General features: G+C 53.8%; 1 protein-coding gene across 50 annotated transcripts in view; it reads left to right on the forward strand.

The window, feature by feature from the left end:
• CELF4 (CUGBP Elav-like family member 4) overlaps positions 1-27,742 on the forward strand; it is a 298,234-nt gene that overhangs the window by 58,637 nt on the left and 211,855 nt on the right. For 49 of the 50 annotated variants that reach the window (XM_038543416.1, XM_038543423.1, XM_038543430.1 and 46 more), the window contains exon 2: positions 18,912-18,994. In XM_038543416.1, coding sequence (XP_038399344.1) covers positions 18,912-18,994 — 83 coding nt within the window. Of the gene's footprint in view, positions 1-18,681; positions 18,812-18,911; positions 18,995-27,742 lie in introns of those variants that run through there. The other variant, XM_038543454.1, reaches the window with a different exon arrangement.

Genomic DNA, 27,742 nt, shown 5'->3' on the forward strand with positions numbered 1-27,742 from the left:
GGGATCCTTTCAGATGATCCTGCCGTGGGCTTGACCTCTGGGGAGCTAGTCTGTCTGTCCAAATCTCCCTACACGGTGGATTTTTTGGTCCGTTGTGTTTTCCCCAAACAAGCTTCTACAATTCGTTTCTTCTTGTTTCCTAAATTATTTTTGCTGCTGCTAATTATTTCACACTCCATATACAAGAGTTATTGGGGTGGGTAATGGGAAGCAAGGGATCGTTCTGTGGGAGCATCACGGGCTCCAGGACACGCAGGCAACTTTGATTTGTTTTTCTGCTCATCCACTGCCTGAGAGAAGGAACAGAGAATGCCGAAAGAACGGGGGGTGGAGAAGGGTGTGGGGAGGGGAGGAGGAGACACAGAGGGGCTGAAGCTTTGAAAGGCACAGCCTGCCTGCAGCCTTGGAGAGAACACCTGCTCATGGGGCCAAGGCCACTGCCCTGCTGTCCCATGGAAGGGGCAGGTTCCAGGGCAGGGCTGAGCGATCCACAGGACACCTTTGCTTAATAACATCACAAAAAGGGAATGTGTGGGGTCTGGCACTGCACTGGGAATTCCACATGTTACAACAGGCCTGCATCAATTCCCTTGTACAGTTTCAAAAGTGGGGCTCAGAGAGGTTCAGAAGCTCCCCTGAGATCACACAGCCCAGGAGACAGGAATCTAGGTCTGTCTGATGCTAAAGCCTGCATCTCTACCTGCCCTGCTGCCTGCTACTAGGGGGATGCTTCCCTGGGAGGAGGGAAGGGCCTGGCTCCCACAGTCACCCTCACTTAGTCCCCTGAGCCCCAGCCAGAACAGCTGTACCCACTGCTGTATTCCCTACAGGGTAGCCCCCATGACAGGTGTTCCCTGTTTAGTTTAGCTCTGCTGAAAGGAGGTTAGAGTTTTTCTAAAGAAAATTAACCAGGAACCTAAGCAGGAAAGCAAAACTAGCAAATATAAGAGCTGCTGAAAGGAAGGGCATGCAGAGCCCAGACTGCTTTCCCGATGCTGAGGGTAGCTGGCCCCAGAACCAAGCCCAGGGTCTCAGCCAGCTGAAGCCACTCACACACAAGCTGGAGGCAGGTCTGACACCCTACAGAAGCAGCTGCTCCCTCCTGGCCCTGACCAGGGACCCCCATGGCCCCACTTCACCAGCCTCGGCTGGGTGGCCCTCAGCTACCTGGAGATGCATGCTCCTGTCGGCCCCAGGCCTGCGGTGACCAGCTCCACATGGCTCAGGCTCGTCCTCTGGAGGACGCCTCTCGTGCCAGCCAGTCACTGGAGCTGGGACTTACTCTGTGGACTCTGAATGATATCTACAGTTCCAGGCAGCACTCTGGTCTCGCCTCTTGGGGCTCTCCACGTTTCATAAACACACCAAAAACAAAAACAGAGCCACCAACTAAGTGAGAAAATGTAAGCAAGTGCTCAACGACATCCCTGGCACACAGAAAGTGCTTCATCATGCCCCGGTGGCTGCTATGCACCTACTGACTCACAGCTAAGGCTGATCCGGGGGGCACGTATAACACCAGGTCTGTTATGACGCTCGGCAGATATGGCCTCATGTAACCCTCAGCGACCCAGTGAGGCCAGAGCTGCTCATCTCCCATTTTACACATGAGGAAACTGAGGGAGAAAGGGACTGAGAAACCTATCCCAAACCCCGCAGCTCAACAGAGAGCTAAGCAATGCGCAGGACCCGTTCTAACCGCTGCCCTACATCACCTTGAAATGGGAGCGGCCGCCCTGATCAGGTCCCCCAGCCTCCCCTCCCCTCCTTACAGCTAAGGCTGCAGGCACCCCAAAAATGAAGGTGCCTCGTCCCTGGGCATAACCCATTTTCTTGATTTCTCTTTTAAAAAAGAACTCTTCCAAGGGTCCTCTCCTCTCCTTGCCCAGGAAGCCACTCTCCTAAACCCAGTGCAGTTCTCTCTGAGTCTGGATGCTTCTTACCGGAGGCCTTGCTCATCCACCCTAGATGGGGGTGGGCAGGGAGAGGAGAGTCCCAAATGGGCATGAAGCAGGGTACATGGGACAAGGGCCTTGAAGGAGACGACCGATGTCAGAGCAGCACTCAGGCTTTCCTACTGCCGGCCCCACACCCCCAGGCAGGAAGGCTGGGGCAGGAGTCATCACAGAGACACGGAGGCCCAGACAGGTGGGAGGACTCACCAAGCCTTGGTGGCAGAAATGGCCCTAGACAGAAATGACAGGATCTTGGAAAGATGACTTGTTGGCAGGGGTCCTGGCTTGACACAGCTGGGCACAGTGCAGAGGGGGCTTTGCCTTCTATCAGCTGGGCAAGACTGGTACAGAGTGTCATGACCCCCAGCAGGCTCTAACGGCCTCTCTGGCTTTGTTGGCCGGAGTGCCTGCACCTGGCAAGTGGCCAGCGGTCCTAAGCACTCCCTGGGCCTGCCCTGGGCCTTGAGAAAATTCAGGGGGAAATTCTTCTGTCCTTGGGATTCAAGTGTTCGGGGAATAGGAAGCTGAGAGCTGGGCCCTGGGGTGACCTTTGAGGCACGAGGTGGGCGGAAGCAGGCACTGCGCATACAACTATCCCAGGGGAGTCCAGAGGGAGAGAAAACCGTCTCTGGCCTTTGGACACAGACCCTCATAGTTAAACCCCAGCCCTGCCTAGTCTGAGGTCATGAGTGGCCGTGAACATCCTGCCTGAGTGATCTGAGCCTCTGGTGGGTCCTGCGGGAAGTAGGGGAGAGGCCCTCTACCTTGCAGGCAGGACCTGGTACTCTGAAGCTCCTGTTCAGTCTAGAACTTACTCCTTCCTTGGTAGCTGACATGCAGGCTCCCAGGGGGCAGGGGGCCAGGGGGCCGGGAGGCAGAGCAGACCCCCTTGCTGGGTGCCTGGCACAGGCCTTTGCAGTTCAGAATGGAGGGACTGGAGGGGTCGGGAGGCGCTGCTGGGCAGAGGCGGGCTGCCGTCCGGGCTGTAGCAGGTGCGTGGGAGCTGGCCAGGCAGAAAGGTGGAAGGAGGCCATTCTCCATAAGATGAGACAGTGTCCAGGCATGGGCCGGGCCTGCAGGGTGCTTGAGGAGGTTAGGGTGGGAAAGCCGGGAGAGGCCAGGGGGCTGCCACAGGCTCCCAGCGGAGTCCAGCAGTGCAGTGGGGGCTCTGGGCAAGCTCAAGCAGCCAAGAACAGGTACTGGCCTTGGAGGTGGCCCAGCCCCTCCTCCTGGGCCACTGCACTGTCTTATGAGACACTCTGTACCACCTTTCCAGAGAGCGCTGATTACACCCTTTCTGTAAAATAAAGAACAGAAGGAAGAAAAGAAGCAAGCCCTCTTCTCCTCCCCCTCCCTCCCTCCCACTACCCCCCCCCCCCCCCGCCCCCTCCCTCCCCACCTCCTGCCTGCTCCTGCTCTCTGTTGCTAAGTAGATGGTAGGTTTATTTGCGGCTGTCGGTTCCCAGTAGAAAAATTTCGTCTTGGAGAGCCGCCTGGATGGGAATGGCTTCAGCGCTGATTTCATGGAGAAGGTCTGTGCAGTAATTAGTGTTCATGGGGGAGGAATTGGACTGGCAGCCTCCCAAGAAAACTACTCCCCAAAAGTTAGCTCGAGTCCAGAGGGCTACATCAAATCCAATTCCAGAGTGTGCATCGAGATTGCTATATATAGACCCGCAGACGAAAACAGGCAGTGAGGTGGCTCGAGGTTCATGGGGGGTGGGGGGAGGACCGGTCATGGGAGGCAGAGGCAGTCTGGGCCGCTCTGAAACCAGGGACGGTGCCCTCACTGATGGCTGCTGCTGCCCCCTAAGCCCTGCCCCTCCCCTTCAGCCCCAGCCTGTCTGGAACAGAAGCTCTGCTGAGATGGGAAGGGAGGGTGGGAAGGAGGGGTGGGGGAGGGTGGGCTAGCAGCCACTTGCTAGGTGACACTAGGTTTCTAAGGAGCACACCTTCTGATTGTAAATGCCTGCTGTCCCGCCTGGGGCCCCACACATAGCCAGTTCACTCCAACCACCGGGAATAAGCCCCACTTCTTCCTCTCCATCTCTGTCAAGGCTCCTGGGGACACTCCTGCCTCCGTAAGGACCCCCTCATTACTCATTCTGTCCCTGGCTTCCCCAGGCCTCCGTGGTCAGAAGCATGGTCACTGGGGCACATACCACTTTGCAAGGCTTCCTTCATGTCCATCTGTCCCCCGTCCCTCCCCAGGCTGGGGGCCACTGAGGTCTGGCAGCCCATATTCCTCTCCTCTCCTTCCCTCCCTCTCCAGGCCAGGACCGGGAAAGAGCAGGTGCCGCTGGATATCTAGTGAAAGAATTGAGGGCAGTAGTCCTCCGAGGTCTGCCATGGGCTGTGGTGGCAGGGGGTGGGGTGGCGGACGTTGTCTCACCTTGTCCCACCTAGGCCTTCTAGAATCAGGACTAAAATCCAGAACTCTGAATCTTTCCATTTTCACTCCCCAGAATTTTGCCAAAGCCCATCTGTTGCTCAGGTCAGGATTTCACAGACAAGGAAGCCAAAGTCCCCAGAAGGCCAGGGCTTGCCAGAAGGGTACTGTCCTGGCCTCTGATCCAAGTGGCAACTTTTCACACTCATGTGTAGTGGGGGCCTTTGCACCCAGGTGTCCCTCCATCTGCCTTTCTGCCACTCCTACCTCCTTCACTCCAGTCCTGGAACCTCCGGTGTCAGCCAGCCTGGCCTCTCGGCCACAGGCCACATTTCTGGTGCTCTGCAATTCTCAGGATGTGGAAAGCCAGGGAAGGGCCTCTGTACCCAGCTGCCTGGGTGTAGAGATGCCAGGGAAGAAGGCCAACAGCCGTACCTTTCACTATCCCCATGGCCCGGTTTTCTCCTTCTGGGCCTCAGCTCCCCCAGCTGGCCTTCTTGGCCATGGGGTGCAGTCAGCTCAGCCAAGATAGAGTAGAGGTCTAATGGAAATTTCTAGGAAGCTGAGAGAAAGGATAAAACCTGGGGATACAAAGACAGAGCCTTGGCCAGCTGTGGGAGTCAGACCCATCATGGAAGTGACAATGTCAGGCCTCAGGTCAGCTCTACTTGGTGCAGTTTGCAAAGTCCCTGGGATCCCCCACTCCTTCCCACCCTCAGACCCTCTTGAGGGTGGTGAGAACAGAGAATAGAACCATACACACATCTAGGACACATGAGCATTTCACACCTATGCCTCCCTCTGTCCTTGGCCCTGGCCACAGCTCGCCATCCTCTCAGGCAGGGGAGGCGGGCGGGTGGACTCAGACCCACATGCTCACACTCGTCTATTCCTGTTCCCTCCATTTGGTGCAAATCCTTGGAGACGCACTTCCGTCTGCTGATCTACTCTGCTTCCTACACACCTCATCTAAGGCCTTCCAAGCTGACCACCCAGCGTCTGTTTGCTCTCTCCTCCTCAGAGCTATGCTGGGCCCTCCAGGCCTCTCCTCACTCAACCCAGGAGGCTGGGCAGGGACCTGGGGTTCGGCTCCCTCACTGACTCAAGCTGTGTGCTCTTGGGATGATGGCTTCACCTTGACCTACAGACACATCTGTTTCGTCCTCTGTGAAAGAACAGAGTACACTTCCTGCTCCTCCCTCCCTCCTGGTCCACTCCCCACTCCTGAGGAATGTATGCTAGGACCCACTCTGTGCCAGGACGCTGCGATTGTTGGGGACACAGACTCGTGGGCAGGCATATCAAACCCATTTCACAGAAAAGGAAACAGATCCAGAGAGACCTGGTGACTTACTGGAGGCTGTTTTGCCTTTCAAGAGTCTGCCTTCAGGAGGCCTTCTAATGCCAAACCAGGGTCCACCCCTCACCTTGTGCTTCCTGTGGCCACACCAGGCCCTGTGCCAGGAGCAGGACAACAGAGGTCCACAGCACATGGGGCCAGTGCCATCACCTTGGAGCTCCCAGGGCCCCTGGAGAAGTCAGTGAGTTACATACATGTGTTCAATTCACATCCGTCCCCTCCACACGAGGGCGTAGGACCCCACACCCCCCTCCCAGGGCTGCCCACCCCAGGCTGTCCCATCGCTGCACTGCCAGGACCTGCACTCCTCTGGCCTGAGACCTCCTTCTTCTTCCCAGCCCTCAAAGCCCACATTCCCGGCCCTTAACAATTCCTCTCACAAAAGAAACAGTTGACACTAAGGTGCCTCTTTGGGGGAAGCCTGAAGCCAGTTCTTTGCCACTCAGGTCCCTGCCAGCTCATTACTGCCTCCTGTCATTAGCATATTAGATGCACGAGGTAAACAAAACACACTCACATCCTAGACTCTCCGAGCAGACCCGGCAGGTGCTCCGAGCCCCCAGTGTGCTGGCCTGCTTGAGAGCAGGAAACACAGACAGGGTCCCTGTCCTGGTGAGTATGTATTGGGGTGGGGAGGCTATAATCAAGTAAAATGTGCAGGTCCCACACAAGGAAGCAGGCAATGCCAGACAGTATAAATGCCAACGCTATTTTTCACGCTGCAGGACATCTCTAGCATCACATCCCCACCGCTACTCCTGGCAATGGTGGCAGTAGTAATCCCCTCCCCCACCGTTATATGCCAGGCACTCTGCTGGACGCCCATGACCCCAGCACGTAAGTGTCACCTGCTCTGTTTCCTCTCTAAAGAACCTGAGCCCCAGGGGTTGGGGTGGGGCTACGTAAACTACCCAAACTCCCGGGGCTTCCAGAACAAGGCAGAGGCTACTGTCAGAGCCAGACCCACCTCCCTGGGAGATTGCAGCCCTTTCCCAGGGGGTCAGACGTCCTGCTGATGGAAACAACCAGGCCATGGGGGTTAAATGGCTTTCCCTGAGGCACCGGCTGTCAGGTGATGGAAACCATGGGGTCAGATGTTACCTTATTTGAGGTGGAAAAAAACTGGTGTCTCTTGGAGTAGTTTAAGAATGGGAATTTAATAGATGGACAAGAGATAATATGGGATTCCAGGCATGAGACAGAAAAAGAAAGGAAGGAAGTAAGTGGTGGTGGAATCAGCTGTGCACTGATTTCCCTACTCTGGGCAGAGCCCAACATCCTCCTCCAGAAGGTGAAAGAGGCCAGGTTAAGGCCACAGACCCTGCAGGAGGCCTGCCACACAAGGCAGCCCAGCTCTACCAAGGGCTTGGCCACAGGCCCTGGGCAAGTTGTTTGTCTTCGTTTTCTTACCAGTAAAATGGGGATGATTATAGTCCTATTGCGTCAAGTTGTTGTAGTAAATGATTCAATACACGAGAAGGACTTAGACCAGTGCCCAACAGATAACCAGACATCAGGGTTTGCTGCCATCATTTGTGCCACCGGTGAGTCCTGCACAAAACGCAGCTTGGCAGGTACGCTCCTGGCACGTACATCACCTAGCCTTGTTTGTTTACCTAGGGTCTCTTTTATGTCTTTTATCAACTGGCAAATGGTGGGCTCTCAATAAATAGTTGTGGAATGAGTGAACGAATGAATCATCTTTCACTCCCTCCACAGATGAAAGTACTGCCCATCCCCATCACATGTTTTGAGTCTTGTGCGCCTGTCAACAAATTAGGTAATTCAGTCTTCTTTCTGGGTGGGCTCTGTGGGATGCGGGTAAGTCTCTGCAAAGAGAAGAAATCAAGCTGAAGGCCTGGCTCTGTCCCACTCCCCATAGGTCATCCTTTCCATTTGCCTATCACCTCTCCCCCACCTGGGGCACTCCCAGGTCAGCAATGAGTGAAGGGTGAGTGACTCCATCCCCTCCCAGGGTTGGGTCCAGCTGACCGGCTAGAGCCTCTATCCCCCCCTACAATGTGAATAGCTACCTCTGCCAGGGCTCAGAGAGCTTGAGGGATTAACTCACTGAGGCCAGCATCCCGGTCACATTTGCTAACTACTTCTTTGCCGCAGCCCTCAGGTTAAATATTGCTAAATGCCTGTGATTGAACCTATCTTATTGATGTTGGGTGAAGCCCAATGCCTGGCCAGAAGAGTAGCTTAAGTGGCCGAGATCATGGGGAAAGGCACCCTCCACCGAGAGCTGGACCATGGCCTGCCAGGACTGTGTGAGATTGTTTTTCTGCTTTTAAAAAGAAAATCACATTTTCCAAACATTGATCCTGTAATATGGGACTCCTGGCTATTGGTCTTTTCAAAATAGCCTGTCTTGGATGCTGAGGTTGGAATTTCTTGGTTGGTGTGCTTCTATTTTTTTTTTTTTCTTTAAGTGAATTAGGGGCTGTTAGGAAGGAGCCAGGAGAGAGAGGCGAGATTAATTCACCTCACCTGGCAGGTCCTGAGTGCCCGAGCACAATCAAAGTGGAGCTGGCGTGCCCTCCCTCCCGATTCTCAGCAGTTCAGCTGCTCTTGTGAAAACCCATCCTGGGACTTGTTCGAGGATGGACAGGACAGGGCCAGCTCTGTGCGCTGTGGTCTAGTAGGGAGACACAGTTTCTGCAGGTGAGAACAGCAGGAAACTGTTCAACCAAGCCCTTGTTTTTACAATTTAGACATTTGGACGTGGAATAACTCGTTGGAAGGAGAATTGGGGAGCGCTGGGTAGCTGGGGAGGGCTGGAGAGGTGAGAGGAGCTAGTAGAGTACCCCCCCCCACACACACACACACCAGAGCAGGGAGGGCATCTCAGGTGAGAGAGGAAGTGACATGGGTTGGTGCTTGGGAGAGGTGTGGTTCAGTGTGAGTGAGAAGAGGGACAAAGGGACTCAGTGGTCCCCTGCCTCGAAGGTGTGATCTCTCCTTTCATGGGACAAAGGAGTCAAGAGAGGCTGATCCCCCACCACACAAGGACATCGTTGGGGTAGAGATGCCATATGCCTTGTGGATATGCCAGGGACAGGCAGCCAGGGACTTCAGGAGCATGCTAAGGAGGGACTCCCCCACATTTTCACCTACATGGAGAAGGAGGTTCTGTTGGGGAAAATGACCCCCACCTTAATTTAGCTGGGAATTCTATGCAACTCCACAAGCATCCCCTGAGCTTCCTCTGTGGGCATGAGACACACACATGCCCTGGCAAACGCTGGGGTCCACTGCGGGGCTCAGGTCCTGTACCATGTCATTCCCATCCACTGAGGAGCTCCGTGTGTCAGGCCAGGGGTCAGCAGCATGGCTGAGGTCAGCCAGGAAAGCTCTGCAGTTGCAGCAAGACAGAAGAAGGGAGAGAGGCAGTTGCAGGTCGGCTGTGGAGATGGGAATGCAGAGAACAGAAGTGGTCTGAGACAGGAATACGGTCCCCCCCCCCAGACCCATTGAGATGGCCTTGCTTTCTCAGCCCATCTCCCACAGTTTAGTGATGGCCTGGGTCTTGCCAAGGGGGCCCCAGAGAGCCCCTTCCACTGAGGCACTCAGTGAGCTAGCCGGCCCTTCCCACTGAGTCATGCCTGGCTTCTCAGCAGGTGCTCCCTGTTCTGAGAAAATTCAAAACAGGAAGATCTAAACTCCCCAACCAGGTTAATTCGACAGGAACACGGTTCAGTTTCTGTGCTTTAGCACTTATCCCGGCATCCGTATGAGTAACAAATGCCCCACATGCATTTCAAATCCAATCTGGATGCTCAGATAGAATTCTCTGTGGAGGAGCCCACGGCCTGACTTTGACATTGGAGAGGGCGCTACGGGTAGAGGGCGGTCAGGCACCTGTGGCCCAGGGAGGCCCCAGAGAGCCCAGCTGACTCCACCTGGGTCCTTGCAGGAAGAGAATGTCATGCCGGAGTGCTTTATCCCAACTGCAAGCTGTAGTGGGGGTGGGGGGCATGGAGGGAGGATGTCTCCCATGAGGGTCCCCAGGGTCCAGACCCAGTGCTGCTGGAGGGGACAACAGGCACTGAGCCCCAAACAGCCATTGCGGGGGGTGGGGGGCGGGGGGCTCAGGTCTCTGCCAGCCATTCAGCTTCTTCCAGTTGCCAGATGCTGATAATATACCCTCAGATGCTGATAACTCAGAGGTACAAGGAGCTTTGGGAGCAAAAACATCATGGCAGGTGAAGCCCTCCATGAAAAAAGGAATGAAAGCGAGCATTTTGTGCTACCATGGGGACCGGCCGGAACTTTTGGCCTAGAGAGGGGGCACAGGGCAGCCCCCCTCCACCCCGGCTGTGGGAATAAGAGCCAGCACATATGTCAGTGGAACAGCTGTGGGCTGAGCCTCAGGATGGCTGACACCTTCTCTGGGCCAGGCTTCACCACCAAGAGCTCTGAGAGAGGGGAGAGGCCATCAATATGTCATGTCCAGTTTTTGTCCTTTTTCACAGTGCCATAGAGATGTTGCCGCCGACACCAGACATGTAATTCTCCAGTGCTGAGGGTGTAAACAAGGGCAACTGGCAGGAGAGACACTTGGCAAAGGCCTGCCCACCACTCCTTTCATCCTCTGAGGTCCAGAGCCAGTGAGGTCCCTGGGTCTGAGCTTACTGGGCCCTGCTGTGTGCCCCACAGGAAAAGAAAGAGAAGGCTGGTCGCATTCCCCAAGGGCTCCTAGTCTAGTCTGGTGGGGGGGGATCTCTATGCCCCAGCTCTATGGGCAGGACAGCCTAGAAAAGTAAGAGACACACTTAGGCTCGCAGTGAGCCAGGTCAACTTCCCCATGTCATGCAAATGTTCTTTCTGAGAAACCCGTGAACAGGCCACCATGCTCTCCTCCAGAGTTTTCCATTTAAAGACAGTTGATACAGGAGGCCAGTGCTGAGCCCCAAAGCAGTATGAGGGCCCAGGGTATTTTCAGCTCCGGAGGGCTCTGATCGAGGAGAAGGCCCACAGCCCTAATGTGTTGGCTGAGGGCATTATCCATCTCCCCTGCCTGCCGGCAGGTCTATCATCCCCACCTGCCAGGCCTCCTCCAAGGAAGATGGATGTCTCCTGCCACCATCAGGGGCCTGAGCCGGAGGGCAGACGTCCCAGACCCTCTCACACACCCTGTTTCCCTGCAGCCAGTCATCTCTCCCTAGCACTTCAGATCACTGTCACCCAAGCAGGGACAGAGTGAAGTTGAACCACTGCTGCATTCAATGAAGTCTGTCACTGGGAGGAGAAGCGGACCCTGGAGTTGGCAGTTCCTATAGTAGCATATTTCCATGTGGACAAACACACATCAGTGCAAGGTAGACAAATAGGAGTGTTCTAACCGCCAAGTGAGAGCAGCCATTGATAAGGGCTTTAAGAGATGTTAGGGTTGGGGCACCTGGGTGGCTGGTTAAGTGTCTGCCTTTGGCTCAGGTCATGATCTTGGGGTCCTGGGATTGAGCCCAGCGTTGTAGGTGGGCTCCCTTCTCAGTGGGAGGTCTGTTTCTCCCTGTCCCCTATCCCCTCTGACACTCCCCTACTTGTGCTCTTTCTTAGATAAATAAAACATTTTTAAAAAAGATGCTGGGGTCGATGTGGTCAGGGAAACCTTCTTGGAAGAGGGGGGGCTCAGTCACTCCTAGAAGGACATGTGGGCTCCAAAGGACAGAGGCAGCAGGGGAAAGGATGCTCAGGCTTGGGTTTACCCCACGGAGATGGAGTTGCAAGAGGAAGTCAGAGTCATGTACATGGGTGGGCAGTCATTGTCCCTCTCCTATGGAGGGAGGAGAACCACAGGAACTGCTGGAATGCCAGCAGGGAGCATTCCTCTGGAGAAGGGGGAGAAAGGAGTAAGGTCCAGGTAGAAAGGACCAGGGGGACCGGAAGAGTCAGGACAGGTCCTGGGAAGATAACAGAGGAATATCACCCAGGGGCTGGGAACTGGGAAAGAAAGGCAGAGACAGTGTCATTGTCCCCTGGTTTCTTTCTCCTGCCTGTCACCAGGCTCTGCTGAGCCCCAAGGGCCCATCCTCAAGGAGCTCAGGGATTAGATAAGCAGACAAGGTGCACCCTTGGAACAGGCCGTGGGTAGCAGTGGCCGCATAGGAATCAGAGGAAGTCCCAGCATAAAAAAAAAAAAAAAAAAAAAAAGGAATCAGAGGAAGGTAAGACTGTGGTGGTCCAGGTAGGTGCCTTGGGCTTCACAGATCCAGAGACCCAAAGAGGTGGCTCTTGAGGGAGGCGCAGACCCAGGGCAGGCACAGGAGTGGGAAGACATCCCCAGAGGAACAGCATGTACATGAGGAACAGCTCTGCAGCTGTGTCTCCCACATGCATAGGAAGGGGGGAAGGGGGCATTTGCTCTGGAAAGCACCAGAGAGGTCACCCTTGTTCACCCAGACCATGGGGGACAGAAACTGGATCGAGTGGGGGTGGGGAGTGGAGGGGGAGGGGGCGGATTTGGCCTTAGAACACCCACAGCCTTCATTCTGGGGAGGCTGGCGGATGTTCCCTCTCTCCCTCTCTCTATCCACCCCCAGAGATTTTGCCTTAATTTCTCTGCAGCAGGCCCGTATCTGTGTTTCAGATGCTCCAGGTGGTTCTCAGGTGCAGCCTCGGTGAGACCCACTGAGGGGTGGTGCTCTAAGAATAGGATTTGGGGAATTAGGCAGGTCTGTGGGTGGAGATTTGGGGCGGGTATGTGTGTGTGTGTGTGTGTGTGTGTGTGTGTGTGTGTCTTCCTGGACAGCCTGAGAAGATCACAGTGAACAAGGAGCCCCTCCCTGACCTGCTGGTTGCTGGGCTTCCTTCTCCCTTCCCTTCCCCACCCCACCCCGTTCCTATGCCCCAGCTTCCTCTTACTCCCTGCAGGCCAGCCCTGAAGGATCTGATGTTTTATTACAGTCCAGATCTTCCTATTCTAGGGCCACCTTCCTCTGGCTAATTCTGTAATTCAATTAGTGGGAAGCCAAGGCCTGGCTGGGTGGGAGGAGGGAGCACGTTGGGAGCCTTCCCTTCCGCGATGATTACACCCCAGGCTTCAGCCCTGCTTGGAGTTGGGCAGGAAATTGTACTTCCTTCACTTCACAATGACAAGGGCCTTTTATCCCCGTGCACGGGGGCTTTGTAAATTACTGCCATCGCTCGCAATTAATTCTGCTGGGCTGTGTTTTCCCCCGCGTGGGAGGGGGCACCCGCCCACCTTCTCAGGAGTCAGCGCTGGCGCTGGCGGAGGGTGCCTGCCACCGCCCCTGCACCTCCAGCCGCCAGCCCCAGGCCTCCCCCAGGAGCCCTGGCTCCTGGCTCCTTACTACCCTCTCCTGACGCACCCTCCCCCTCCTTCCCCCATGCCCACAGGGCTTCCCGCTCTCTCTCCAGTGCCTGGTGGCTCTCCCACTCCCACTCCCATGGCTCCCTTGGTCTCCCAGCCCTCAGATGCCTGAGCTAGAAGCTCAGTCGTCCATTTGGAAGCCCTTGTCTCCGCCCGCACAGAGTGGACAGTCCACTCAGACACCCAAGACAAAGAACGAATAAGGACACGTAAAGATGAAGGATGGGCGGGAAGAGGCTAAATGTCAACATAGGATGAGTGAGTACACACGGTGGAGGGGAGAACAGCAGAAGAGAGGCAGGTCAGTGTGGGCCAGAGGGGTGCGCGTGGGGGCCACCTCGATTCCAGAGCCCAGGCCGTCAGTCTGCTGCTGCTGGCAGCACCATCATGTGACTTTACTCAAAGTATGACATCTATCTGCCCCCCTCCTGCCGCCGCTCCCACCCCCTCCACCCCCCACCCCCTTGCTGATTTCCAAAGTCCATCCCTGTTCTGCAGGGCTGCCTTTCTGATCTGCTCAGGTCCATGATTTAGGAGGGAGGAGCTGGTGCTGGGGGACCACCCTCCAGGACGTGGGACAGGTGAAATGGGAGCTGAGCGGTGAGGGCCTACCCCACCGGAGAGAGTGGCTTCTGCACCTCCCACCTCAGATCTCCTCTCAGCGTCACCCTGGCTGAAGGGGAGAGCTGGGGAGCAGAGATAGGGAGGCTCTGTGCTCCATCAGCCACAGATTCCATCCCACAAACATTGGGAACTCGGGGCCACAGGACCAAAATGCCACCCTCAGTTCGCTGGGTAGAGGGCATCCACTTCAATTCATGAGCTCCAAGGAAGCTTTGAGACTGAGACATAGCTGGATCCTCAAGTGATACTATCCCTTATGAGGAACTTGCCAGGGAGCTGATACCCAATGATCTTTGTCCCCTCAAATTGGGCTGTGGATCTGGCTCACCCATTTGCACCCCCTCTGTTTCCTTTTTTTTTTTTTTTAGATTTTATTTATTTATTCATGAGAGACACAGAAAGAGAGGCAGAAACATAGGCAGAGGGACAAGCAGGCTCCATGCAGGGAGGCCGATGCAGGACTAGATCCCAGAACTCCAGGATCACGCCCTGAGCCAAAGGCAGATGCTCAACCACTGAGCCACCCAGGTGTCGCTCCCCCTCCCTTTTCATCCTATCTGCTTTCAACAAATTTTCATTTTTTTTCTTTAAAGTTAATTGTGCAAGTGATACATGAATACATTCTGGTGTCTGTGTTGATCAGACCAAAAAAAGTTAATGTTATGGAAGACATGCCCTACTTTCCCATATATGCCCTGTTTTCAACTCGGTGTGACACCTTCTAGACTTTGGGCCATGGTGTAAGTCCAGATTTGGGTGCCCATGGAACTAATGGAATAGGTCTTCATTGCACGTACATGGTGTGTGCTGTTTCACGACTTGCTTTCCCCATCTGACTGTGTCTGCCCATGCTGGGTACACTTAGGACCATTTCATCATTTTAGCTGCTATAGAGTATTCCACAGTTGAAACATAAAGCCATCTCTGCACCGAGAGACCTTTAGGTGGTTTTCAATTGTTTTTGCTTTTCCAAACAGCCACAGTGGACTCCTGTTTTCTCTGTGAACACAGGTAAGAGTCCATTTGTAGGGCCAGGCTGAGGAGGGAATGCTGGGTCACCAGCTCCATCCCTGGTGAGAGACGTGTTCCCTCCTTAGACCTTCTCACCATGGGTCAGAGACTGGTCTAGCCTCCTCTCCCACGCCCTGTTGGCTCAGTAGGCAGATGCTCCCGGAGTGAATCCCGTCTCCCGAATAGACTGTGAATTCCCAAGAGGCCTCACCAGGTGTGTCTCTGGGGACACGTCAGCATGTCACAAGAGAGCGAACAGGGCAGCTCTGGTGACTGCCAAGCTGAGGCCCCCTGCCACATGCATGCTCACAGCTGGGAGCCCCCTCTGTACTCCTGTGAGGAGCAGCAGTGAGCAACAGGAAGTCACAACTAGTGCTTCTGAGTGGGGGTTCTGTGGGTCCCACCCTTTCTTCCTCCACACAAGAGGCCAGCAAGTGCCAATGGATGAGGCTTGGCACTCTCTCCTCGTCTGGCCACCCTGAGTCCCACCTCAGGCCCATCAAGCTCTGCGGGACCCTGGGATGGCAAAGTGCCCTCCTAAAGCCACCCCATCCCTGCCAAGCTGCTGTCCCCCTGGGCTCTGTCCTCAGCAAGGGAGCACAGATGCAGTCTCTTCCTGCACTGCTGGAGTCAGCAGGTAATAACTGCTTATGGGGAATCTGCTCTTTTAAAAAGAGCCATAGTGAGCCGTGGCATTGGGCTGGCTAAAGAGAGCACCCGAGAAGGGCCCGGTGGGTTTGCCCTAACTGGTGCCTCTGTAAGGCTGGTCCCTCCTGGCAGGTGTGCAGAGGGACAGAAGGACAGACTCTGTCTTCTGACGTCTTGACCATCAGAGTGAGTTGATCTTTATGCCATGCTCTGCAATGAGAGAGCTCTGCAGAGGTTGATAGCACTCCTTGGCTACCAGGTCTCCCCACAAACCTTTGAGGGGGATGACTCCCTCCCTTTTATAGATGAGGACACTGAGGTTCAAGGAATTACCAGTAAGTGGCCCCTGGCTGATAAAAGTCTCCCCTGAACACAGCTTCCTGTGTGGATCTGTGCATCAGCCTGGTAGAGGATGATGGCCTCGTGGGAGAGAGCAGGGTGGTGACAGGGACCACACAGGTCCAGTCCAACACTCAGAGAGTTGGCCTGGGAAGCCTTGGAGATAGGAGGCCTCCCAGCAGGGACTACCTATTGCCTCTCAGAGCTGACCTAGGCTCCCCAACACCATGCAACTCCCACGTGCCTCAGTGTCCTTGGAGTCTTGGTCAGCTCCCAACAGCCTCTGAGCACAGCTCCCATGCCCCCCACCTATTGGCCCTGCAAAAGTTGCTGAGGCAGGATTCAATGCTCTTGACAGATACACACTGAGATCCTGCCCCTGTTGGGGGCATTGAGAACCAAGCTGGAACTGCAGGAATGAGACCAAAGCCAGTCCCTGATCCCCCTTGGCGGGAGAGGGATCTGTCAATGGAGGAACCGACCCTGTAACTGAATGGCTCAGCGGGGTGCCAAAGAGAAGAGTAAACTGGGCACAGAGGTCAGAGAGGAGGGGTGTGTTGGGGGAGGGGTGTCCTGTGAAAGGAGGTTGGAAAGGGCATCACTGGGAGGTCACATTTAAGCAGAAACTTGAGGTGACTGAAGGAGCAAGCACGCAGAGAGAGCGGGGTGAATGTGTCTCTGGGCTGAGGGAATATCGGTGCTAAAGACCTGAGGCAGAGTGTATCTAGCAGGGCTGAGAAATGGGAGGTAGGCAAGGGGGTAAGAAGATGAAGCACTAAAGGAGGTGAGGTTAAGGGGTGGAGATGTCAGGGAGGGTCACATAAGGTCTGGGGGTCCCCTCAAAGATTCTGGTTCACAGAGGCTGTGAGCTCTTCAAAAAACCTGGCAGAAATTCCTGGAAGCTGGAAAAAAGCAACAGATTCTTTCTTACTCTTTCCTGGGATCCTTTCCTCTTCGTTACCCATCTTTGGGGGTGGGTGGGGGCATAACAATGGCCCCTTCCTCCTCCTCCCCTTTCTCCCCTTCCTTTCATTCTTCTTTGGTCTTCTACTCCTCCCTCTTCCCTCCTCCTCCTGCCACCTTCCTCCTCTTCCCAGTCCTCCTTCTCCTCCCTCTCCACACCTGCCCCTGACCTTGTCCCTAGCTGGCTTGCCTGCATGCAGCAAGACGGTGGCCGCCTCCCAGTTGCAGGCCGGTGCAGGCTGAGGACAAGGCCAGGAAAGGGACAGGAGGGAAGAGGCCCCCAGAGAGGCAGGCAGCAGCACGCGGGAGGACGTCATGGGGGCCTCTGACCGCTATTCATTTCAGTCCCCTGGTGTCTCCATCAATAACTGTCTGCCCAGACCAGGAAGGAGGAGTCAGAAGGGGGGAAAGAAGGCGGGGGTGATCTGGGGTCTGGCGGGGAGGGGTGGGATGGGATAGAGTGGAGAGGCTCCTTGGCACTCACACCTCCTCCCGGTCTGGGGAAAGAGTTGGAGATGGGGAAGGCACAGAGCTCACAGGTTGCTGAGAGTTTCTGCCTCCCAGGTATCTCTCCCTGCTTCCTAATTCCTCTCTTTCTGGCCCCTTTGCACCTACATTTCCGTCCATCTCCTCTCTGAAGCTAGGAAGGGAAGGCAGGCAGATCCAATTGGTATCGTGGAAGAGAAGGAAGGGTTTTTTTTTTTCTTCTCCTTTTCTCACTGGGTGGCAGAAGAGAAAGGAACTGCAGAGGATGCTGGGAGCACTCTGTTCCCCGGGGGAGCAAGAGGGCAGAGCAAACCTAGTAATAAGGGTTGGCGGAGGCACCACCAGCCTGCAGGTTTCATAGGAACAAGGCCTGGGCCACAGAGCCTGGCAGACAGAGGGCACTTGGGAAGTAGTTAACAAAGGACCATGAGGATGGGTGGTCAGAAAGTGAGGGGCTTGGGATGGACTAGAACCATCAGGAAGGGCTGCTTGGAGTCAGTAGAACTTGATCAGATTCTTGAAAGATGGGTGGGATTGGAAGATGGGAAAATGGGGTGAGACCATGAGGACCAAGGAAGAGGAGCAGTGGAGGGAAAGAAGACAGGGAAACAAGGGAGGTGTCCAGCCTTCAGGGAGCTTTCAGAAAGCTTGAGGTGACACTTCCCCCAGGAGACTCAAGGCTCCTGTTGGCCAAAGTCGGCTTCCTGACTTTTTCTGTGGCCTGGGTCTTACAGGCCTCATTGGAAGCTATGCTCAGCCATCTCTGCAGGCAGAGGAAGAGGTCCCTGACACCCAGCAGTTTGAGAGAACTGCCAGAAAGACTCCCACTAGCCAGCACCCTCTTTGCTTTGTCACCATGCCTGAAGGGCCAGCGTTAAAAGTCACCCCTTGAGTTAGGTACATTGTTCTGTAAAATCCAAATTCCCTGGTAAGGCACAGTCAGAGTCACTCAAGGGGAAAGCTACACTGGAGTGACCCTGGAGACCACTGGGTCAGCCCTCTCAGTTCACACATGAGGAGACTGAGGCCACACTGGAGACCCGATTGGCCTGGGGCCGCCCAGGGAATTAGACGCAGAGCAAGAGTGGGCCTCAGGTCCAATGGTGGAGCTTTGGTGGGCTAGATTTCCCTAAGAGGCTCTCTGCCTGGAGGGGTGTGGAGATATCACTGCACATGTGGTGACCCGGGACACATGGACGGTCCATTCACTTATTAGTAGAGACAGGCCTGGGGGCCCCCCTACAGATGGAGACTTTATCTGGCAGCGGCAGGTCTGGAGGGTCCCTCCATCATCCCTGATGGAGCAGCCGGCAGCACTCCCAAGGGGCCAGAACGAGTTCCTGGTCCAATGTGACCAGAGGTGCTGGGGGTGAGGGCTGGAAGCTGCCCCTTCCGGGAGGTACAGGGGCTGGAGCTGAGACAGAGCACCCCGGGGAGGGAGGGAGGGAGGGAGGGAGGGAAGGAGGGGTGGAGGGAGGGGGAAGGCCGAGGTGCCCGAGGCAGCAGGGCACACGGACAGGAAGGGACCCGCGGGGAGAGGGGGCGTGGTGGCGGGGGTGGGGTGGGGGGAAGATGCAGGCTGGGGAGACTTCGGCGAGTGAGCAAAAGCAGAAAAGCAACGCGAGGGACAAAAAGCAGACCGACAGGAAAACGGGGAGGCAAGAGAGCTCCAGTGGAGTGCACAGGAGAGCGAGGGAGAGGTGGGGAGAGGGACCGGGGCGGGGAGGGGCCGAGATGGGGGGGCGTCGGCGGCCCGAGGGCGCCCCACTGACCCCTCTCGGCGCTTGCTTCCCTCCCCAGGCTGCGCCTTCCTCACCTACTGCGAGCGTGAGTCAGCGCTGAAGGCCCAGAGCGCGCTGCACGAGCAGAAGACTCTGCCCGGGGTAAGTGCGCCGCCGAGGCGCGAGCGACCGACGCGCCGGCAGGGGGCGACTCGGGGAGGCGGGGCTGCCGCGGGGCTGCCACGGGGCCGCGGGCGGGGCGGGGGGGGTCGCGGCCCGGCGCGCGCCTGCCTTCCCTCGGGAGCTCGCCCCCCCCCGCGTCCCCAGAAGCCGGGAGCGCGGGCCCGGGACGGGGGGCGCGTGGGCGCCGGCCTCGGAGCTCGCCCCGACGGGATCCCGGGCGGGGGGCGCCCTGGACCGGGTCCGGGTCCGCGCACTGCCCGCGCGGGCGGCCGGGGGCGGGGCGCTGGGTGCCCCGGGTGCCCCGGGTGCCCTGGGTGCCGCGAGCCGCCTGCGCCCGCCCCGTCCGAGCGCCCGCCGATCCCCGTCGGACCCCGACTGTTCCGGGGCGGGGGCGCCTCCTCTGCTCGCCCGGCTCGGCGCCGCGAGTGAGATCACCGCGGTTTATTTAAGGAGCCAGTCCTCGTCTTTGATAAACTATCGCGCCTCAGCCCTGGTTTATAGCTTCTGTGCGGGGGAGAAGAGAATTATTTATGGCCCCCCTAACTGGGTGTGATATCAGCCATGGCTATTATCGAGGCTAGTTCATCACCATAAAATAAGAAGTGTTCCTCGGGTCAAGGGGTCTGCGCGGTCTCTCCTGTGGGTTCAGAGAGAAGGGGGGGGGGTAGATATACGGCTCACCGAGTATCTAAAGATAAATGGAAAGATGTGAGTGTGTGTAGGCATTATTTAAGGAATTTGCAAATATACCGTGGTTAAGCTCATACAATGGGCACTGCGGGGAGCACGTGTTCTCTGTATGTACGCTCACCGGTGTTTACACACGCATGTTTACATTCTTACCTAGCAAACCTGTATGTAAACACACGTTTCCATCTCTGCCCCACAGCGGGAAAGGTTAAACAGGTAGACAGAAAACGCAGCCCTGGGTCGGGGCAGCCTTCCTTTGCATTAGAGATCCTTCTTTACCCATTTAGAGGAGGGGAGGGCCTTCCTTCCATTAAGACAGCCTTTGTATTGTATTTTGGTACTTGAGATTGCAAAGCACGGGGCTGAGTCATCTTAATAACATACCCGCGGATGCAAATGTATGGAAATCGTGCACCGCACAGGTTTTTGTGTGGAGCCCAGCTCTGGTACGGTGGCCATTCCCCAGTTGGTTTTTTAGTGGCGCGGCTACATGCACATATATTATAGTAATTACTTTCTGGGTGCCCTCTGTAAGATGGCAGAAATATGCTCCACATCGCCCCATGTTATGTGTGAAGCATAAAGCCATATTGTAAGATAATCAAAGGCTTCTGAGAAAGGTTTGTGCTGATTAATAAAGTGTTTATGGTACTTTGTTTTGGGAGAGATTGTGATAGATATTTTAGAGCTACCCAAATGGAATAGAAAATACCACATTGTTTTGGGAGGCCCTTCATCAGCCTGAGAGAGATTGCTGGGGAGTTTCATGACGGCTAAAAGCCGGGAATTAGATGAGGAAACAGAAAGAGAAGGTGGGAGGGAGGGGCTCAGGATTTTGAAGGGGAAGAGGCTGGGGACTGGGAGAATTTCCATAGCAAGTGTGGATTGTTCAGGATCTAACATTAACTTGTGGTTGTTTATTTTACATATAATAGAATAGCTAAATGATGGAGTGTATTAGTTCTTTAATAATTTATAGAAATACTTTGATGTTGCAGTAATTACATTAAAGGTCACATATCAAAGGTAATTTGGTTGAGCAGCTGTGATGGTTTCTCAGAAGCAATCAATACCACTGTCCGTGGTGCTGATTTCACCAAGGGGCCTGCCAGATTAAAGCAGGCTTATTACCAGGCAGAAAGGCCCAGGGGAAATCAGGAGCACATTGGAGCGACGCGCCAGCCCCCCTTCCACCGATAATTAACACTGTTCCCCATAATCTGCGCTAATCCTTCATACTGGGAGATCCAGTGGCATTTTTCCTGAAATCACAAAGACAAGTTGGGCAAGTTTGGGAGACAGGACAAAAAGAAATGTGAATGTATATGTTGGGAGGTGGGAGGGGTGAGGAGAAGCCAATGGTAGGGCTAAAACATAGCCTGGAGTCCCCTTGCAGTGCCTGAATGCCTCTCCTTTCTTCAAAGGCCTCCCAGGGAGACTCATGGCCTCAAAGACCTCATCACAATTCTCTGGGAAGGCACAGCACAGCCTACAGGGGGAGGGACGGAGAGAACAAGACAGGATTGAAGCTCAGACTTCCCAGGGCACGTTGTCCCCACACAAACTCACATGGAAACAAATGAAAAACAAAATGACCAAATAAAATCATGTCTTAAAGTGGATTCCAGAAAGCAGAACTGGTGTTGTTATTGTTGGTTGATTCTCTCCTTTGAGATCGGAGAAAGCGTGACGCTAGCAGATGCAGGGACAGGACCAAGCAAGATGTTGTCACCCAACCAAATAACGGGTGTTTCCACCAGCTGAGACTGTGTTCATGGCCACCTGTTTGGTGGGGTGGGGGTGCAGAGAGAGACCTCTTCTTGTTTGGGGTGACCACATTAGTTGCCCCAGTGAGCGTACTCTGTCTGACTAAGGAGAAAGCAATTGAAAAAAGCACCTAGAAAACTGGTAACCTCAGCAATTTAGGCACTTTTCCAGGCTTCAAAATCCATTAAAATCAATCCATTAAAACCAGCCCTCCACTTTCTCACTGAAAAGGAAAAGAGGGGAGAAAATAGTGCAGGCAACCCATTCTGTTTCCCAGCAAGTTCCAGAGCTAGCCTGTCAGCAGCAAGGAAAACAGGATCGTTGTTGGTGTGCGCACACACACGCAACGCATCATCATCACCACCAACAACAACACAACAGAGGCAGAACTAGAGATGCCCCTTAATACGTGTCCTCATTTTGGGAATTGAGAAAGGGAGTTGACATTCCTCTTGGGGTAAGTGGAAGCTCAGAAACTATTCCACAATGGCTGTTCTTATAAGTCAGAGGTCAGTATCCCTGGGTATCAGCCTAACCAAAGTCCCTGGGAAGGCTGTTGGAGACATCCCCGGACCAGTGTCACAGATGGATTTTTGTTTTTGAGTTCGGCATGACTTCGTTAGAAGGAGATTACTAAGCCGCAAAAGCTCATCAGGGTCCTTTTGAGCAGTATCTTCTGCCAGAATCTAGGCAGAGTGATTCCACTTTTCAAAACTCTCCATCTCTATGTCTTCTTGATCTCTTTCCTGCCCCCTCTTCAGCCCACCCTTTTCCATACCCAACATTTGTTCCCCTGTTGGTAGGGTTCAGTCACCATGGGCCAGTTTCTCAATCCATCCACAAGTATTTCCTGGGTGTGTGCCTGGGCAGTGTTTAGAAAAACTCATCTCTACCCCTCTTGGAGTTTCCATCAAGTTAGAGACGGAAGATGTGCTCAAAAATATTCAACAATACAAGACAGCGGGTTATTATAAAATGGTTAGTGTGGACAATTGATTGATAATAACAATTCATGTTTATTAAGTGCTTACTATCTGATGGACATGAAGCAAGCATGTTACTTCATAACCTCATTTTATCTTTCCAACTACCCTATGAGGAAGTTCTCAGGCTTATGCCCCATACATGGAGAGACCCAGGCTTAGATTAAGCAATTTGTCCAAAATCACACAATTGAATAGCCAAGCTAGGACCAGCACCAGGTCTGCTACCCAAACCCAGGATACCCATCTCTCTTTTGTAGCATTACCAGTTGCTTTCGAGGGGACCCAGACAACTGTGGGGTCTAGGAGTTGATCAAGGGTTTTGCTCAGAATATGGGCAGGTTGGGAATTAGAGAGTTGGGAGGAAGACAGATATGTCAGATGAGCGCACTGGTCTGAGAACCAGCCTGGAGACAAGGCATGCATGACAGGTCAGGAGCCGTGAGCTGGGCTGGAGAGATCCACTCTGAGAGTTCCCTGGGGCCCGAGTGTGCATGGGAGGCCTCGTGGAAGAATCCTGTTCCTTAAAATAGGCCCCTGCTACTTAGTCCCAGCCCCAGTGCCTTTGGGACCTTGCAGGCAATTGTCTTCTAGGAAGACCCCATCTGTTTCCAAAGTTAGAAATGTGGGGCCTCTGGGGAGAGACTCGATTAGGAAAACCAAGCAACATGGCCAGTTGTGGCCAGCACTTTGCTCCTCTGACAGCAGGAAGGGCTCCTCACCAGGGCCACTAAGGGGAAAGAGCTAGGTTCAGTTAGCAGGAGGCCTGTGGAAGCAGCCAGAAAAGGGAGCAGATAGGGAAGAGGGGAGGAGAGGGAGCTGGCAGGGGAGGAGGGGGTGGGGAGAGTGGGAGCTGTATCTGCTTGGTAAACATTAAAGTTCCAATTCACTAGTTAAAGATTGGCTTTTGTGCCCTCACTCTGGCAACCCGAGAATACAAAGCAAACCAACATACTCCTCTGTCTGTCCCCCACCCGCAGCCCTGAGTTCAGCCTGGTAGACACACAACATCACTGCCATCACACCTCCAGACGCAGGTCCCTGCAACTAGGACCAGTCATTTCTATGGAAATTCCGTGTGACCTTCTTTGAATGTACCAGGAAAGATGTTAAAAAGGAAAATTAAAAAATAAAACAAAACAACCCTAATTGGATTTCTAGCCACCACCCTCTTCCCCCTACCCACAGGCTCTGGATGCCTTCTCTGTCTGACCCGCTTCCTTGCTTTCCTTTGCCCAAGTCCCATCTTATCTTACATTCTTTCTCTCTCTCTTTTCTCTTTATGACGGTTTCATCCTCATTTCTCTCCCTTCTGGTCATTTTTCTTTTCCTCTTTTCCCTTTCGTTTTCCACCTTTTCTTCATTTACATTTCTCACTTGCCTCTCCAGGCTCTCCCCTCTCCTCCTCTCTCCCTCATACCCTTCCACTCTCCTTCACTCTCCCTTGCTTTCCCTCTGGCCACCCTACCTCCACCTTGACACCCTCAGAGACTCTGGTGGGACCTGCACCAGGTTTCCTGGGGCTTCCTTATTGAGGACCATCTCCCTGCTGACAACTGTGCTATGGAAGGATCCATCCAATTTTATGTACAACTGTAAAGATGAATGATAAGTAGAAAGGATGCAGGCAAGAACAAGATGAATAAATTATAAAGGGCAAATGATGACAAGCCAGGGGTCCCCAGAGACAGTGATATGATAACAGAAACTAAAGACGAATTTATGATGGATGTAGTTAGCATGTACGGAGGCTGTTAATTCTTCAGGGTAGTTTTACAACTTTTAGTGATTGGTGCAATCAAAGCGTTTCATTTGAGAGATATGATGTATTTCCACTTGTCTGTCCTCTGGGCCCAGTGTTGGCATTTGTCTCTATACGATGAGCCTGGGTCCCATCAGCACGTGCATCTTCTCCCCCAGCCCCTGCCACCTTTGTGTGTCTCTGCTCCCAGTGGTGGGGTCACGAGCCAGATGCCTGCACACCTCTAGCTCCCTGGTTCTGCTGTCCTTCTTACTGAGTGTATTAGCTTGGGGGCTGCTTTAACAAACTACCCAAACTGGGGAGCTCATACAATAGGAATTTATTGTCTTATGGTTCTGGGGCTAGAAGTCCAAGATCAAGGTGTTGGCAAGGTTGATTCCAGCTGAGGGCTGTGAGGAAGAATCTGTTCTAGGCCTCTCTCCTCATTTCTGGGAGCTTTAGGTACTCCCTGGCTTGTAGATAGTGTTCTTCTGTGGTGTCACATCATCTTCCCTGTATGCACATCTGTGTCCATAAGACACCAGTAATTTGACCTCATCTTAAACTTGATTACTTCTGCAAATAACCTACTTCAAATAAGGTTACATTAATGGGTACTGAGTGGGGGTTAAGACTTCATCGTATTTTGGGGGAGAACATAGTTCAACCTATAACACTGAGAAGTGGGCAACCCTATGGCTCTTCCATAGAGGAGGAAAAATCTTCAAAAGTGTTTGAGTCATTGTGTGTTGTGAGGGGTGGGGGCAGTCCCACCAGTCCTTGTCCCACATCTTGCTTTGGCCTCGATTTTTTCTTTCTCTTGGGGGGAAATTAATGATATCTCTTCATTCGTTCCCCATGTTTCCTAAAAAGAACTATTCGTCTGTCCTTTTAGAGCATTGGCTCCTAACTGAGGGCAATTTTACTCCTCAGAGGGCATTTGACTTTGTCTGGAGACTCTACTGGCATCTAGTAGGTAGGGGCCAGGAAGCTACTAAACATCCTACAGTGCACAGGACAGCCCCATAACAAAGAATTGTTTGGCACCAAATGTCAATAGTTCCAAGGGACCACTAGGGACCCTAGGCTCTGTGTGAAGGCTAGGAGTGGTTGGAAAACACACAGTGAGGCCTTGAGACAGAGCTTTCCTCTCTCTCTCTCTCTCTCTCTCTCTCTCTCTCTCAAGACGTATATATTTATTTGAGAGAAAGAGAGAGCAGGAGGACAGGCAGAGGGAGAGGGCAAGAATCTCAGGTAGACTCCCCACTGAGCCCAAAGAGGGGCTTGATCTCATGACCCTGAGATCATGACCTCAGCCAAAATCAAGCATCAGATGCTTAACCACCTGAGCCAGCCAGGCACCCCAAGCTTTCCTCTCTCTTGTTCACTGGTTCTCCTCACTTAGGAGACAAGCCCAAGGGTCCTCAGGGTGTCAGAGGTAGGAGGGTTTGTTAAGGTGCACACTCTCTGATGGTGAAAGCATAGAGGGAGTAATGGGCAGCAGCAGAGGACAAAGCTCACCTCCAGACATTAAAGACAATTTCTGATGTGGCTGTATATATACACTCACATATCTGCAGGTCACACTCGGCTCTATGGCTGACAGTGTCACCAGTGGTCTATGGTCATAGAATCTGTGATCCGAGTGAAAGGAGTTGGAGCTTCACTTGTGACAGAGCAGGGACCAGAAACCAGGCATCTGCAGCTCACCCACGTGTGGGGTTTCTCCAGCTCCTCCCTTTGCAGGATCCCCATCCTGCCAGGAAACAGGTCTGAGAGACTGTGCCACAGACAAAGGGCTGGAGCTGCGAGGACATCATGCAGAAGGGAACACCAGAGTTCCCAGGCGGAAGTCAGAAATGCTTTAAACCCAGAAAGCAAGCACCAGATTGGCATGGGAGCTTTTGTGGCACCCTCTGCTCTTGCCTCTCCTCTTCCACACCGCACCTTGGCCCCAGTCCACCACCCTTGCATCTATCCACACCCTTCACTCCTCTTCTCATAGAGGCATCTCAAAGTCATCCTCCGCACCCAGGCCTTTGCCCCCTCTAGAGTACCCACACTGCCCTCTGGGGGAAGATGTCCCCATGTTTTTGGCAAGTGACTCTTAACCCCCGTATGGAATCATTCGCAAATGGTGGGCTGCCTGCCGTGTCCCAGCAAAGATGGACAACCCTGGGTGAGGATGGGGGAAGGCCGTGTGGTTCCTTATTCTTCCATTAGTCATGAAAATACTTGTAAAGAGAAAAGGGCTGAAATTCAGGGGGCTGAGGTCTCTCAGGGTCCCAGTTTATTATGGTTCCTATGTGTTTTGATCAAAGGCATTTGCAGTGTTTTCAACTAGACCACCAGGGGGCACCAGGCAAGTGGCTTCCTCCCCTGGTGGCTGAGTGGGCACAAAATAAGTGAGCCTGGTGTCCCCAACTCTTGTTCAGCACAGAAAAGGCAAAACGGTGCCAAACGCTCCGGTCCACCCACTTACAGCACTTACAGCCTGTAGTGACAACACCAACCAGCGGGGATGACTTTGGGACATGCCACCTGAACTTTCTGGACCTCTTTCTTAATTCTATAATGACAGTCTTATGTGTAAGGCCTTTATAGGCTGTGGATTGCTATAACCCAAGTATTATTATGAATGACAAAGCCATGATGTGAGTGTGAATGACCTCAGGGTCCGTTGCTATGGTAAAATCTGGTGACTCCTAATTCATACATGAAATAGTCACCGGATAATAAAATTATAAAATGGTCAAATGTGCAATTTGAACCATATGTCCTGTTATATTTCAGAAGAGCAACATGGGGCACCTGGGTGGCTCAGTCGGCTAAGCATCTGCCTTCGGCTCAGGTCATGATCTAAGGGCCCTGGGGTTAATAATCAGGCTCCCTGCTCAGCTCAGTGGGGAGTCTGCTTCTCCCTTTCCTTCTCCCTCTGCCCCCACCCCCCTTGTGCTCTCTCTCTCTCTCTCATAGGTAAATAAAATCTTATAAAATCTCCTTAGAGGGGAGAAGAATCCAGGTGTGTGTGAGGGAGAGGAAATCGGAAGGGTAGTAAGAAGGGAAGGCTCGGGGGAGCCAGGAGTCTGAATTTTCCTTCCGAGTTAGGGATAAGAAGGGGGAGAATGTGGTTGGAGAAAGGGTGAGGCCTTCCTCGCACTGCTGCTCTCAGAACCTCCAGCCTGTAGAGCCCACAGGCCCCAGTCAATCTGGACAGATGAATCGCCTGACATCCTGCTCACCCTAGACATGGCTTCAGGCCTAGCAATCCCCAGGTCCCCTCCTCCCTGGAAAAGCCCACCTCCTGTTGCTCACCCACCAGAGTCCTTCCCTGGCTTCAAGACTTAGCATTAATCCCCCAACTTCTCCTAGCAAGCTCTCCCAAGCTGCTCCAAGCCACATTGGTCTCCCCTGTGTCTGAGCAGAGTCAACAGCCCTGGAGTCTACACCCTGTCTAGAGTGTGTACCTGGGACCAGTATACCAGCATTATCAGTGTGCTTGTTAGAGAAGTAATCTTGAGCCCCACCTCAAACTGAGTCATGTCA

Source organism: Canis lupus, chromosome 7 (genome assembly GCF_011100685.1).
Source record: "Canis lupus familiaris isolate Mischka breed German Shepherd chromosome 7, alternate assembly UU_Cfam_GSD_1.0, whole genome shotgun sequence".
Lineage (NCBI taxonomy): Eukaryota > Metazoa > Chordata > Mammalia > Carnivora > Canidae > Canis > Canis lupus.